General features: G+C 40.0%; 1 protein-coding gene across 2 annotated transcripts in view; it reads right to left on the bottom strand.

Moving 5' to 3' along the window:
• LGR4 (leucine rich repeat containing G protein-coupled receptor 4) overlaps positions 1 to 10,948 on the bottom strand; it is a 91,913-nt gene extending 80,965 nt beyond the window's left edge. The window contains exon 1 of one of the 2 annotated variants that reach the window (XM_060766011.2): positions 10,240 to 10,948. In XM_060766011.2, coding sequence (XP_060621994.2) covers positions 10,240 to 10,439 — 200 coding nt within the window. In that variant the 5' untranslated portion in view covers positions 10,440 to 10,948. The remainder of the gene's footprint in view (positions 1 to 10,239) is intronic. The other variant, XM_060765994.2, reaches the window with a different exon arrangement.
• Positions 10,949 to 15,618: the final 4,670 nt, after the last annotated feature.

Raw genomic sequence — 15,618 nt, 5'->3', positions numbered from 1 at the left:
GTTATTCCATGTTTGGTAGTAGAAAAGCAGGCTCTAAATACCTAAAGAAAACCATCTGGAAGAATTAAAGATAATATATATAATATATATGATGCAGAAAAGAACCTTCAGGAATATGTTGCTATGGTGACAAGATTTAATTGCACCAAATCAGTAACTATATCTCCAAAGATGTACATCTGATAAAAAGCCAGGGGACATGCCTATAGAATTCCACAATTCAACACTTCATTACACTGGATGGAGACAATATTATGTACTGAGAAAAACAGGATATATATCAAATAAACACCAGAAAGTGGCTCAAAACCCTTTGCACATTACATTACAAGCAGTATTTTAATGTACACAAAACCATGCATTTTAAGCTATAATGAAATAAAACAATGTCATGTGTATTTACTGGTTATACTCCAACAAATTCCAGGTTGTCATCCTTACCTGGAAAGTTCTCACTGATGGCATATTTTTCTCCTACTTACAATTTATCTCCAAATTTCCCAGTACTTAAAAAAGTATTTATTTAAAAAACATGCAAAGTTTATAGTGAGTACAGAAAATGACTATAATTATTCTGCCTATTCCAGAAATCAAGGCTAGAGTAGGATAGTTTTATACTGCAATATATTACCCCTACTAGAAGATCTTGGTTTGGGTCTAGATTACCTATAGGATTACCTTCTCCTGTACAATCCGCCCTGAACACTTAAGCCCTCTGCGGGGCAGCTACTCTAATCAGGCAGAACCTAACTTGTGACCATCACTCAGAGGACCTTTTCATTGGCCGCACCAAAACTGTGGAACGACCTGCCAGAAGAGCTCCAACAGCTAAATGAGCTGATAGAATTAAAAACCCATCTAAAGATCTACCTCCTCCAGCAGGCCTACCCAGCCAGTTTTAATCATGAAATTTAAACTAATATCCTGTTTTTTAATATTTGTTCTGTGTATTTTGATATGATTTTGCAGAAACATGTTTTAATATGTGTATTTTATAAAATGTTTTAGATAAGATGATTATATGTTTTAGTAATATTGTAACACACCTTGAACCACAAAGAGAGGCGGGTATGACCTATTATTATTATTATTATTATTATTATTATTATTATTGCTACTACTACTATTATCATCTTAGTGTATACCTTACCAGACATTTTAATTATGTTTTTGTGCAGCATGATGTAGTTTTACAATTTTACACAGCATATGTTTAAAATATTTGCAGTCCTCTTCTACACCTACACATCTTATAATCTTACAAGTGTATATAAAAATACATCTCTAAAATTGCAGTCCTATCTCCACATATGTAGAATTAAGTTCCATTAAATTCAACAGGACTTTCTTCTGATTAGACATGCTGATGACTGCACAATAAAGGGGCATCTAACTTTTCTGGATTACCATATACCCAGTATACATATAAGACAAATAAGCTATACATTATGAAACCAATTTAAGTAGAAATAGAACTAACTGCAGCTTCACTTCTGTCTCAGTTTAAGATCAGTGCTTTTTAAATAGTTAATCTTAAGTCATTGATTTTTCTTTCCACATAAGTTTTGTTGCTTGGTTGCTAAATTTTGCATTAAACAGCAGCAAAGATTTCCAATTGTCATTTAACCAGTTTAATTGAACTTTGGATTTCCTTGTACTAGAAGATAAATTTCTTATACAGTTTTTGGTAAGAAAACTATGGACTCAATAGTTAGGAAAGCTAAATGAAGACAATGTTACAAAAGAGGCAAAGCAAATAGTAATTGTGGTTTTACTATGGATAGGATAAAGAGGGAGAAAAGAATGGAGGGAGGGACTGTAAACCAATACAAATAAACACAGATAAACCCTGTACACATATCATATTGAATTATTTATTTGACATGGTTGTTAAAAACAAAAGAAAACAGGACAATTAAAGTTACGTACCTATGATAAAGATTATAAAGGCTAAACATGCACTACAACTATCTTATAATTAAGGGGGCCTCAAAGGAGTGGTGTGATGGGATTCACACCTATAAAAGCAAACATTTCAGGCAGTGGGCAACTTCATTCCCATACAAAACTTCCAAAACACTGTGACATTCCATATGAATCAAAATTCTAAACATAGCCCAGGAAAAATATAGTGAATGAGTCCAGCAGAATTTCAATCTTAGAAAGTATGCTGGAATACTGGGAGAAAGATTTTATTCAACCTATCACGATCATCATCATGAGTTCAAATGGAGAGAAGTGCAACATAGAACTATTATGTTCACATAGTCAGCTTATTTGACCTCAGCTACTTTACAACAATGGGAAGTCCATATATGGTGGAACTGGAAAACTAATTACATGAGATATTCTATTAACTGGCTGAATCAATAGGATTTAACAACCATATATACACATGTACAATTCAACCTTGTGTTTGAGTAAAGAGCAGGTTTGGGGCCAAAATTATGGATTTTGATATGATCCACAGATAAACCGAGGAAGGTACAGTGACAGTGATGCCTTTTTCCCCAGGCTGCTACCATTTTCCCACCAAGGCATTCAAAAAGGCCAGGTATAATGCTTGATTTCTTCTGTTGTTTTAACATTTGTCATCACTGCTATCCCCCCGCCTCCAGTGGACTACACTTCTTCCCTTCTGGGCTGCTCAGAGCACAGATGGGGCAGTTCACATACACAAATAAGCAAATGGAAGATCACTTTTCCTCTCCCTTTCACCCATGTCACCTCCTATTTCAGCTGTTGTTCCTGCTGTGGGTGCTGCTACTGTCTGCTCCTTTGATGGAAAGGCTTTTACACATGTACTCTTTCTTCAGCTCTGAGGGTGGTGGTGCACTCCTTTACTCAGACTCCCAGGATAGTGACAGCAAGCCCAGAGCTGGTGGCATTTCCAGAGCAACCCTATAGAGAAGGAGCAGGCCAAGAGCGCAGGGCCTCACCAGCCCAAGAGTTGGGGATTGTGGAAGCAGCAATGGCTGAGACAAAAAGCAGCCTAAAAAAGGGGGAAATGTGACCTTCCACTTGCTTATTTGTAAATAAACTTCCTCCCTAGTCTGTACAGCCAACAATGGAAAAAGCTTTGTCTATCATAGGAGAATCTAAAAGATACACTGTCCCTCTCTACTCTCTTTGCTGCAGAAGGGAAGTGTCAAATATATTTTATTTATCCAAGTAACTAGACATGTGACTTGAGAAAGTTCTTAGGGTCATCAGTTCTGTAAAGGCTCCTGCTTCTCAGTCTTTGATTCTCATTACTCCTTCATCACCATTTTCAGCTCTCTCTTCTTCTTTCAGCCATGCTTTGCTTCTCCATCAACAAGATGATGAGTTAAGAATTGGACTATTACCTTTTACTTAATCTTTTCATTGGTTGGCTAAGACATATACCCTCCAAACAAATGTAAAAACCATTAGTAAACTTTTCTGAATTTGTATCCTGAAGCTTCCTTCTTTGTTCATTTTGAGTCACTATCATTTCAGAGAAGCAAAATAAAATTGAAGCATCCCTGACTGCTAATCTGCTAAAAAGAAACCTGACTTCTAACAGTGTTAGCTTTCTTATTTTTCCCAAGAAGGGCTACAAACATCCTTGGAAACTATTTCCCAACAGATTTTTGTCAAACATTTTATACTAATACACAAATACATATGGTATGAACTGGCTCACTTTCAAAAACTGTTCGTATTGTAGATCAAATACCAACAGATCTGGAATCATGTACTGTATGTTGAAAAGTATTCAGCAACTGAATAAATGGGTCTGCTTTATTTGGGACTAAGCTACAACTGCAATCCATGTAGTTGCACATTCTTAAATGGTGCATAGCTTTTTGTAAATGTCTTCCATACAAATTTATTTCCTGGTGTACAGAAGTGTTTATTATAATGTGTTTAAATCTGTATTTGTGTTTTACATTGGTTGCCTATGGCTGGAGCGGCCCAGCTGTGAGAGATATGTTGCCATGGAAACAAGGCAGAAGAGGAGGTGGGAGGAGCTTAGAGAGAAAAAGGTTTGAAAGTGACAGTTAAGTTTCAGTCAGGAGGAAGAGACCCTGAGAGAGAGTAGTAGAGTCAGATAAGGACTCTGAGAGAGTAGCAGAGTCAGGGAAGAGACTCTGAGGAGTGAAGAAGTGTAGTGTTAGTTAGTGTTCGTGAATATTTCTTCAGCTAGGGAGCTGAAGGGTAAAACTTTGTTAGATTTCTTTAGTTAAAAAGAACTAACAGAGGCTTTGTACGATTGCCAGTCGGTGGAAGACTGGAGTTCTATTATTTGATCCAGTATAGATCAAACAGTGAGAATATTCACAGCAGGGAACACTGAATAATAGACACCTTCACTAGAGCAAGAGTTTAAAAGTTGTAACATCAAAGGCTGAGTTGTATCTCTACCAAGTCATATTGTAACCATCAAGTATATGCCAAGCATAACCTCTCCATATTGTAACCATCAAGTATATGCCAAGCTGAACATCTTTATATTGCAACCACAAGCTTTGTTCAACAATAAACTTGTTCTCTTTGTTATTTTAAAAACTGCCTCATCTCCATTGATTTTACGTTCGGTGCATTCCACTCTACCAAAATTACCTCACAACGCAAACAGAGACTAACAGAGACTTTAATACCAGCGTCTCTATACATTATGGTGGCAGTTTAATTAGCATTGTCGGAGGTTCCTTACAGTTTTTGGTGGTCTCATTTTGGTGGCTTTAATCTTCTTTACACCTGGGAATTGAGAAACTGCTGCAGAGCATTCCCTACTTACTGTACAGTGGGGCAAGAAGATTGAAAGACATACAATCTGCTACACAACATTGGCATTCAGTGAAAAGGTAGTGTGCAGGGGTAGGGTAGCTATGCAGTTGTAGATTTACACTGCATGAGCATAATGCAGGACCTTGGTCCATGTTTTGCAAGTCCACCTCAAACTACACTTTACTGGCAAGCTGGTAAACAAAACAGTTGGCTAAGACATAGGAGGTAGAAGGAGCAGTATGTAGGAAAAACAGAGAATGAAAGAGAGAACCAACACACAAAAAGGACAGTACTTCAGCACATTCCAGAGTCTTCAAACCATCAAATTAAGCTTGAACTTAAAACATTTCTATTAGCCTAATTAAATAAATGCAAGTGGGCACAAAACTAATCAGGCCAATTAGCAACACTAAAGCATTTCTCCCAGAATGTGTGAAGGTAGGGAAAAAATACCCAAGTCTTTTACCAAGTTGTTTTAGACACAAGAAAGATTTTTTAAAAAATATCACTCTTACAGCCCAGACTCCTAAATAACAATTTATCCATGATGAAGCACACTAACAAATTAGCTTGCAGCAGAAATACAACAAATGTGCTGCAAGGACTTGCACGTTCCTGCTGCAGAAGTACACTCCTTGATTCACAGCTTGATACTATGCATATTTTCTGGGGTTTGCTTTAGAATACTCACCTCAGAAGTCACACTGCAGACCTTACAAATACTTGTACATGTGTATATGTGTCCTCAAGTCGCCTTGAAATTCAACTCCATGACTATAATTTGATTTTCTGAGGCAAGTAATACTCAGAGATGGTCTTTGCCAGTTCCTGCTTGAAAAATAGCTTACAACACCTGGCATTTGATAGTGGCCTCCCATCTTAGTAATCACCAGGGCTGACCTGACTTAGCTTCCAACATCAGATAGGATATGCTATCTTAAGGGTATTTAGGCCCATCTTATTGAAACCACTAATAAACTTAAGGCATTGGACTTACAAAATGTTTAGAAACAAGTCTTCCTCAACCAAAGGAACACTACTAGTAAACAGGAATAGCTGAATATTGTTTCTTGTTACTCCTAGGAAATTGACACTTGCCTGTTAATAAGCAAATCTCTTCACATATTTGATACTGCCATTCTGTGATGAGGTTTGCTACACAATATACTTTACATTTTTATTATAAAGTGAACCCCGGATATTCACTGGGCTTTGATTCCAGGACCGCAGTGGATACCAAAATCCAAGTTCAGGTCCCATTATATACAATGACATAGTAAAATGGTATTCCTTATAAAATAGAAAAATCAGTATTTGATTTGGGTGGTTGGGGGGAGGGGGAGAGAATTGGGAAGAGGGTATTTTTCAGCCACAGATGACTGAATCTATGGATGCAGAATCCATGGGTATGGAGGGTTGACTACTATTTATTTATTTACTACATTTATATACTGCCCCTCTCAACCCAAGGGCAACTTGGAGCGGTTAACAATAGGCAACAATTCGATGCCAGAGTGGTTACAATTGTGCTCCAGTTCTAACACAGCACAAAGAGTGTTACAAAGTAAAATATTAATTTAGTGTATTGGTTTGGAATTCTACAGATTCTAAATGCATCCAAGCAGACAGTATTTCAAAACATGGTATCGCACTTATTGTGACTATTTCAGGAATAAATATAATATTCAAATATCAATGTACTAATGTATATAAAAAGCTTCAACGAATAATAAGGACTTTAAATCTGGTTGCAACTCAAAATAAAGTCTCATTATAGGGTTTTTTTTAGTATTAAACGCTGGCTGGAAGATGGGCACACCCATCGTGCACTGTTATAAAAAATAAGGTTTGTGGGAAGTCTTGCTTGGCATGTCATTTCTTGAATGCAAACTTTTCAAGACACTATCCCTCTAAATGGGATATATCGTATTATGAGATCCTTATATGCTTTAAGAATTCTCTGTAGAACTGAAAAGTGAATTCAAGGTGTCTTGTCTACAAACCTATCCCTAGATTAAGAGAGCATCAGAAACCCTGGTCCCAGCATACTGGTCCTCCTTTACGATCTATCAGATTTACAAGCACTTGGACTTCTCAATTATTGACCCAACTTATGGTATTGACATATAGTTGGATAGCTGAAATATTAAAAATGGGCTTGAAAACCAACCATTTAGTTGGCTTTTAACAAATTTATTTTTCAGCATACTGCTAACTTGTTATGCCACTGATGAGGTTCTGATATTTATATCAATTAAATATTCATATGAAAGATGCATTTATTATTAAAATATTACCATAATATATGATATATTAGTATAATATAAGTATTGTGTTTTGGTGGACACTGTCAAAGAAGGAAAAATCCACATTAAACAGTAAACAAAAATAAGTTTTTTCTTTCTATTGCAAATGCCCAATACAATACATTTTATCCTGACTTCCTGCCCATTTCTGGTAGAAAATGTGTTTATTCTGTAATGTAGACATTAATGTATTTTATAATAAGTTTATTATTTTAAAAATCATAGTAAGTTTTTTATGCACTCCTATCACTTTTTCTTTGGTTTCACACACCTAACTATTTCAACATCTTTCTCTGCCTTTTCTAGGTCTGATCCATAATCTTTTTCAAAATTTCCTCAGCTAACATGTTCCTCATTTATCTTTCAACTAACTACTACACCAAAGAACACTGTTCCTCAAATATCTTAAGTGTTTATTTTAAATATCTTGAACCCTCATGTAAGCATAGAATCATAAAACCATGGAGTTGGAAGAGACGACAAGGAACATCCAACCCAACCCCCATGACATTATTTGTGCTGAACACAGCACAGTTTTTTTGGAAATTCCTCAGAGCTTTAATAAAGTCTGCCCATTAAGTCCAGGCATGATTAAACCACAAACACACATACACATTAAAACACCACACCCTTGAAATCCTAGTTGCAGCACACACCTAACATTGTTTTCTGTGGTATTTTATCCTAATTATAATAGCTTTGTTAGACAGAACGGCTGAGGTTACTTCTTCCGGATCCCAGTTTTCTCAATCTGCTTTCAGATATATTTCTTTCCAACCATGTACCAGCAATACTGCCTGGATCAACTGATTTATACTAAAATGCAGGAGTATACAAGAATGCAACTTGTTCCCATACTGAAGCACCTAAATATTTTAACCGACTCCATCAAACTTTGGAGGAAATCTGTACATTTAGCATACTGTGGTTTGTCCACCAGATACAGAGCCTAGCAAGTACTCAAGCCCTGCTTTTTGCCTCTCTTCATAAATCTCTTTAGACTGGATCTTCCAACAAACTTGTGGGTGAGAAAGTTGGCAATTTAGTGAACACACAGTAGCATGATGTATCGTATCTGTAAAGCTGACAAGAAAAGCGAAAAGGGATACCTCTACTAATTAAGAAACATAAAAAATCTGAGACCAGAAGCACCAATGACTCAAAACAGAAAATGTAGGTTAACTGACAAGATTCCATACAATTAAGAACTAAAGTACCTTTTGGTTTGGGAACCAGTGAAGCAAAAGAACTTAACAGCCCAATCTTATGGGCATTATCATTTAAGTTCACTGGGGCTTGGTTTCATGTAAGAATGCATGGGGTTACAGTCTATACATAACATCAGACACACAAGCTATTTGAAATCCCAAATGTCTGCTTGATGCTCTACAGGTAAGCTATGCCTTATCCCAAATGCTTGGGATCAGAAGTTTTTGGGATTTGTGCATAGTGAGATACCTTTAAGATGGGACCCAAGTCTGAACAAGAATTTCCCCTTTTGTTTCATTAATACCTTATACACCCAGCATGTATACACTGAAACTTCTGAAAGGTGTCACTATTCCAACATATGGACAAATTTCTGGACCAAGAAATTAGCACTGTACCTCAATTTATAGAATCATAGAGCTGGAAGAAACCACAAAGGCTATCCAGTCTGACCTTTCTCAGTTAAAATGTGTATAAAGTAAAGGTAAAGGTTTCCTCTGACATTAAGTTTACTTGTGTCTGACTCTTGGGGGTGGTGCTCAACTCTGTTTCTAAGCTAAAGAGCAGGCGTTGTCCATGGACACCTCCAAGGTCATGTGGCAGGCATGACTGCATGGAACGCCATTACCTTCCTGGTGGAGTGAAACCTATTGATCTACTCACATTTGCATGTTTTCAAACTACTAGGTTGGCAGAAACTGGGGCTAACAGCAGGAGCTCACCCTGCTCCCCGGATTTGAACCGCCAACCTTTCAGTCAGCAAATTCAGCAGCTCAGTGGTTTAACCCACTGCACGATATATAATACACATTATATGAAATATAAAATATATTATATTATATATAAACATTTATTAGGGAACCATGAGAAACTTTTGATTCTAAAATGTGTGGTTCCAAACAGTGAATCAGGATCATGAACAGAAGTGTTGTATAGTCTTATGGAAGTACACCAGCTTGCACAAGTGCCCAGATTTATTTTTTTTTTTTTTGGGGGGGGGGGACTTTATGCATGTCAATCCCCAGCAAATAATAGGATTCAAAGGGACCCAGCAGGTGGACAGGAAAGCAAGCAGGCATGAAACCCTCCAGCCAGGGAAACATGCTCGAGTCAAGTGTGGGCCTTTCCCTGGGGACACAGGATGATTTGGGGGGTGATGGGAGAGGTCACCTCCAGTCAGGTAAGGGCAGCTCTCTGGATGAGGGAAGAGGCTAGGTGTGGGCCTCAACATGAGCTATAAGTGCCAATATCAGAGCTAACCAATGTCAGATCTAATAAATGCTAATCAAGGTGGCCAAGGCAACATTCACACTTGCATCAAGCAGACTACAGTTATTTCTCCCACCGTGGACATTTCACAGATATATAAACCTCACTTGCATAGTTTCTAACAGACCTCACAATCTTTGAGAATACCTGCCATAGATGTGGGCGAAACGTCAGGAGAGAATGCTTCTGAAACTGGCACGGCAAACCAGTTTGGGACTTCAACTCCCACCATTCCTAACAGCCTCAGGCCTCAGGAATGGTGGGAGTTTAAGTCCAAAACACCTAGAGGGCCGAAGTTTGCCCATGCCTGTTATGGAACATGGCCATACTGCCCAGAAAACTCACAGCAACCCAATGTCAGAGCTGTTGTGCAGTGAAATGCGCTGCCTCAGAGTGCGGTGGAGTCTCCTTGTCTGGATATCCATCTGTCAGGAGTGTTTGGATCGGGGCAGAACAGAGTTGGGCTGGATACCCCGGGGGGGGGGGTCTCTTCCAGCTTTAGGAGTTAAAATTCACCTGGGAAAGGAATTAAACCTCAAGGAGTTAAAATCCACTCTGCGTGGCAGAATGGGGTTCGGCTGGGGTCCTTTCCTGGCTCCAGGATCCCACGAGGAGGACGGGGAAACACGCACTCAAACACACACACGCACACACAACCTGTTTGCCAAGGTGGAGGCGCGGCCAGGCGGCCTGTACTTACAGGGAGTGGGTGAAGGCGCTGAGGCCGTGGGGCAGGGCGGTGAGGCCTCTCCCGGAGCAGTCCGCCCCGCCGTCCCCGTCGCAGCTGCAGGGCGCCGGGCACGGGCCCGAGGAGGCACCCCCGCTGGGCCCAGCCGCGCTCAGCAAGCCCCAGGCCAGCGCGGCCAGGAGAGCAGGAGGCGGCGGCGGCGGGCAGCGCATGGCCGGGTCCCGCGCCTCCGTCCGGGACAAAGCCCTCCGCCCGCCCGGCTCGCTCCTCGGGGCCCCCTTCTCCTCTCGAGCTCGCTTCCCGGTCCCCTCAGCGAAAGGCCGGCGCCCCCGCCTCCCTCCTTCAGCAGCGCTTCGCGGAAAAGTCCTCTCTTCTGAGGCGAGCAGGTAACGTGAGCGCGTGAAGCGCAGTCCCTCGAGGAAGTTCACCCTGCTTCAGCGCGCGGCCCTCTTGCCCTACCAACCGCCTTCCTCCGCGCGCAAACACACGCACGCGCGCAAGGCAAGGCGCGCGAGGGCTCTGCGCTGCCTTTGCGCCGCCTCGCCGAACTCACCCCCTCCCTTCTTCTTTTTTTCAGGCCTCTCTCGCTCGCTCGCTCGCTCTCTCTCTCCCACTCTCTCTCTCTCTCTCACTCACTCCCCCGCCCTTTGGCTGGGTGCGGAGCTATGCGAAAAAACGAGGTGTGTATGCAAATGAAGGGGGCCGTGCCGCCCGCTCGCATTGGTCCGTCAGGAATCTCAGCCTGATAAATATGCAAATATTACGTCCACTAGAGAGAGAGAGAGAGAGGGCGGCGAGTGAAAGAAGCCACAACGCAGCTCGGCAGGAGCAGAGAAAGCGGGCCCTCATTGGCAGACGGGACGGCGGGTGGGCGGGGCTAAAGGGATGAATGACAGGATGGATTTAGGGAGTGGGAGGGGGAAATGCATTTTCGAAAATGGAGCCTTTTGTTGGACGAGTCTTTTTTTTCTTCTTCTTTCCTTGCTGGGTTTTCCACCGAGAAGATTTGCGCTCATCCAGCTTACGAGGCCTGCTGCTGTTCCTGTGAAGGGGAGCACAACTAAAAGCGCCAGCAGGAGATCTGGGGCGAAGAAAGCTCAGCACGTGTCAATAAGCCTCTCGGCCAAAAGGGCTGCAAGCTGGGTTAAAGATGCTTGAACCCACCTTTCTTATTTATTTATTTATATTATTTATGTGCTATGCTAGTAATATCATATAATGTAATATAATATATTGTATAGACATATAATATTTATAATGTAATGCAATATAATAATAATATGATATAATTATATATTTATATTACATGTAATATTACTAATAATATTACAATATAATGGTATAGTATAATATAGTAATATTTAATATTGATATTGTACTATGCTAATAATATAATATATTGTATGTATCTATATCTTGTAAGCCGCTCTGAGTCCCCTTCGCGGTGAGAAGGGCAGCATATAAATATCGTAAATAAATAAATGCTGCTGTTGGTGGATTTTCGCTTTTTCTGTTTTGTTTTTATATTTTGAGTACATATACACATAACCACACACTAATAATATGGATAGCATCTAACAACACGACAAAGCACAGCAACACACAAATAAGAAAAATAAATAAATAGTGGTATGTAGCCCAAACCCAACCCCCCTCTCCACTTTTAACCCATACATACACAAATACACACATATATATACCCCACTTTAAAAGCCAACTTCCCGTTTCTCCAGAAGAAAGCCCTTTTTTTCTTTTCATCACTTCCATTCTTATTTCTACACTTTCCGCTTTAAACAAGAAATATAAAGTCAGAAGCATTATTAATGTTTTGCTCTGAGTTTTCCAGTCTGTATGGCCATGTTCCAGAAGCATTTCCTTCTTAACATTTCAGCCACATTTATGACAAGCATCCTCAGAGGTTGTGAGGTCTGTTGGAAACTAAGCAAGGGAGGTTTATATATCTGTGGTATGTCCAGGGTGGGAGAAAGAACTCTTGTCTGTTGGAGGCAAGTGTGGATGTTGCAATCAATCACCTTGATTAGCATTGCAAAGCCTTACAGCTTCAAGGCCTGGCTGATTCCTGCTTGGGGAATCTTTGTTGGGAGGTGTTAGCTGGCCCTGATTGTTTAATGTCTGGAATTCCCTACTTTTTGAGTGTTTTGTCGAAGGCTGGGTTTAAAACTAAAATCAAGACAGTAAGTAAGGTTGCCACTCTTTGGACCAGCTGAAGCTTCAAAGCACTCTTCAGAGGCAGCCCCATGTAGAGGACATTACAGTAATCCAGATAGGATGTAACTAAAGCATGGACCATCGTGGCCAGATCTGGCTTCTCAAGGAATGGGCACAGTTGGCGCAAACTTTGAGGGACAAATTTAAAATATTGGATATAAAAGTATCATCAGACCATGTGAATAAGGTGTATATGAAACATAAATTAATTTCATGTTTAGATTTTGGTCCCGTCTCCAAAATACATTATTATGTATATGAAAGAAAAATATTCCAAAATACTTCTGATCCTAAGAATTTGGAGTAAGGGATACATGACCTGTATTATGGATCTGTGCTTCTCATTCCAGATGTTGTTTTCTGCCCCCACACCTTTTTCCCTGATGGTCATGGTTTCAGCCAAAACATTCACTCCAAAGTTTGACAAAAGCAAATGGAAGTATCCTAGATCCAGTTGCCTGGAAGCTATCACTTGCAGTACTATAGAAAGGTTAATGAGTCACATCCTCTCAGCCTTAGAGGAAGGCAAAGTCAAACTTAATTGGAACAATACTTGCCAAGAAAACCCCATGATACAGTTGCAATAACATTGGAAACAACTTAAAGGCACAAAAGTAAAGGTAAATGTTTCCCCTGACATTAAGTCTAGTCATCTCCAACTCTGGAGGGTGGTGCTCATCTCCATTTCTAAGCCAAAGAGCCAGTGTTGTCCATAGACACCTCCAAGGTCATGTGGCCGGCATGACTGCATGGGGCACCTTTACCTTCCCGCCAAACAGGTACGTATTGATCTACTCACATTTGCATGTTTTTGAACTTATCACAGTTTTCTTGGCATAATTTATTCTTTTTTCTCTCTAAGGCCGAGAGAGTGTCACTTGCTCAAGGTTGCTTAGTGGGTTTCTGTGGCTGAGTATGGATTTGAATCCTCATTTTAATGACTGACACCTATTAATGATTTATCTGTAACTTTACCAAATGTTCTTAAAAACAGACACCATCCAACAACTCATGTTTCATTTCTTCCCATTTAAATCAGGTGGAAGACAGACCTGCTTAACTTTGCCTGGGTTGTATCATCACCATTGGCTTGAAGGGTTGGGTTTTATCCATTAGAAAGCAGGCTAAGATGTGATGTTTTGGCTTTTTCCACCTTTCTCATAGAAGGCTGAGCCAATCTGTTGAAATTGGACTCTTAACATAAATTCCGTAATAAGCCTTATTGACCTGAAATAGCTGAACTTGACTGGATGATTGACACTGAAAAGAATGCTATTACTTGCATTATTCCCTAAAAGATTCCATTGTGCATTTCTGCAGCACACAAGGAAACAAAAGGACGATAAGGTAAGAGGATGAAAAAGCCTGCCAACTACATGTTATTATTTGTCAGGATCAAAAATGTCTGAGCATGTTTGAATATTACCTAATAACTCTCTGAAATTTGAAAAACAGTATTGTCCCTGTCAAAAGAAGGCATTTCTTTGATTTTGAATATTGCATGTTAAGCACAGCACAGGGAGACCTTTTTTTAAAAAAGGGAAGACTAAAAGTTTGCTGAGTTTGGAAACCATGGAAAGGAAAAATATAAAGGAAAACATTAGAAAAATCTGCAACTGGGAGTCATCCTCCACTACCACAAACTCTGCAGCAACAAACCACTTCCTGGACTAAGTAAAAGCTTAACTTAAACAGTTCATTCAATGGGATTTAGTGGCGGCGCAAATGCCACTCTGTAAGCAGTTTATAGGCTTATCCAAAAAGGACCAAAATCAACGACCACCAGATTTCTGAGAACTCATTGATAAAAGTAGAAGAGATTGGTTATGCTGGTGGATTAACATCAATTAATGTTTCAAAGCATAATTTCTTCTTGTAGCTCTCCTTTGGCTTTGTAGGGTGCATATTACTAGAGGTTGAATATCTCTTTTCTGAAATGATTAGAACCACAAGTGCTTTGGATTTTGGGGACATTTGGAATACCTGTATTAGGATATACATGCATAATAAGATATCACAGAAATGGGAACCTAGGTCTAAACATGAAACTAATTTATGTTTCATATGCACCTTAAAGTTTGAAGATAATTTTATACCCAGTTTTTGAAATAATTTTGTACATGAAACCAAATTTGTGTGCATTGAACTGTCAAGAAGCAAAGTTGTCGCTATCTCAGCCATCCATAAGCACAATTTCTGATTTTGAAAATCCAGATAAGGGATGCTGTGGCACAGCTAGTTAGTAGCTATCTGCATTAAATCACTACTGACCGAGAGGCCATGAGTTCTAAGCAAGCCCGGATTGGAGTACTAAACCAGCCCGGGTTGGAATATGCTCCCAACTGTTATAATAGTCTAGCTTTCTGTTGACCCTTGCAGCCTGAAAGACAGTTGCATCTGTCAAGTAGGAAATTTAGGCACTGTTTTATGCGGGGAGGCTAATTTATCTAATTTACAATGCCATAAAACCTTACAGCAGCATGCAGAAGAATGAGGAAGTACTCCATCAAAGGACCCAGTGTCACAAGCGGCAGCTCCTCCCCCCCCCCCCCCCCCCCGTGGCCGGAACCAAGCATACTCTCATGAAGCCAGAAACACTAGAATGTTAAATTGCCTCTGTGTCTGTCTATATATGTTGTATGTCTAAATGACATTGAATGTTTGCCATGTATATGTGCATTGTAATCCACCCTGAGTCCCTGTGGGGTGAGAAGGAAAGAATATATATACTGTAAAATTTATTTACAGTATAAATAAATAAATAAATAAATAAATAAATGGTTTTACATTCAGGACCTAATGTAAAGATTTGTTTTAACAGCATGCTTTAGGCATATTCAGGGTACTATGGATTCAAGCATAGATGCTTTTGAACTGTGCTGCTGGAGGAAAATTCTGAGAGTGCCTTGGAGCGCGAGAAGATCCAACCAGTCCATCCTCCGGGAAATAAAGCCCGACTGCTCATTGGAGGGAAGGATACTAGAGACAAAGTTGAAGTACTTTGGCCACATCATGAGGAGACAGCAAAGCCTAGAGAAGACAATTATGCTGGGGAAAGTAGAAGGTAAAAGGAAGAGGGGCCGACCAAGGGCAAGATGGATGGATGGTTGGTATCCTTGAAGTGACTGGCTTTACTCTGAAGGAGCTGGGAGTGGTGGTGAT

The sequence above is a fragment of the Anolis sagrei genome, chromosome 1, assembly GCF_037176765.1.
Source record: "Anolis sagrei isolate rAnoSag1 chromosome 1, rAnoSag1.mat, whole genome shotgun sequence".
Lineage (NCBI taxonomy): Eukaryota > Metazoa > Chordata > Lepidosauria > Squamata > Dactyloidae > Anolis > Anolis sagrei.
The sequence above is the reverse complement of the archived record's forward strand: the minus strand, read 5'-3'. Positions and strand labels throughout refer to the sequence as shown.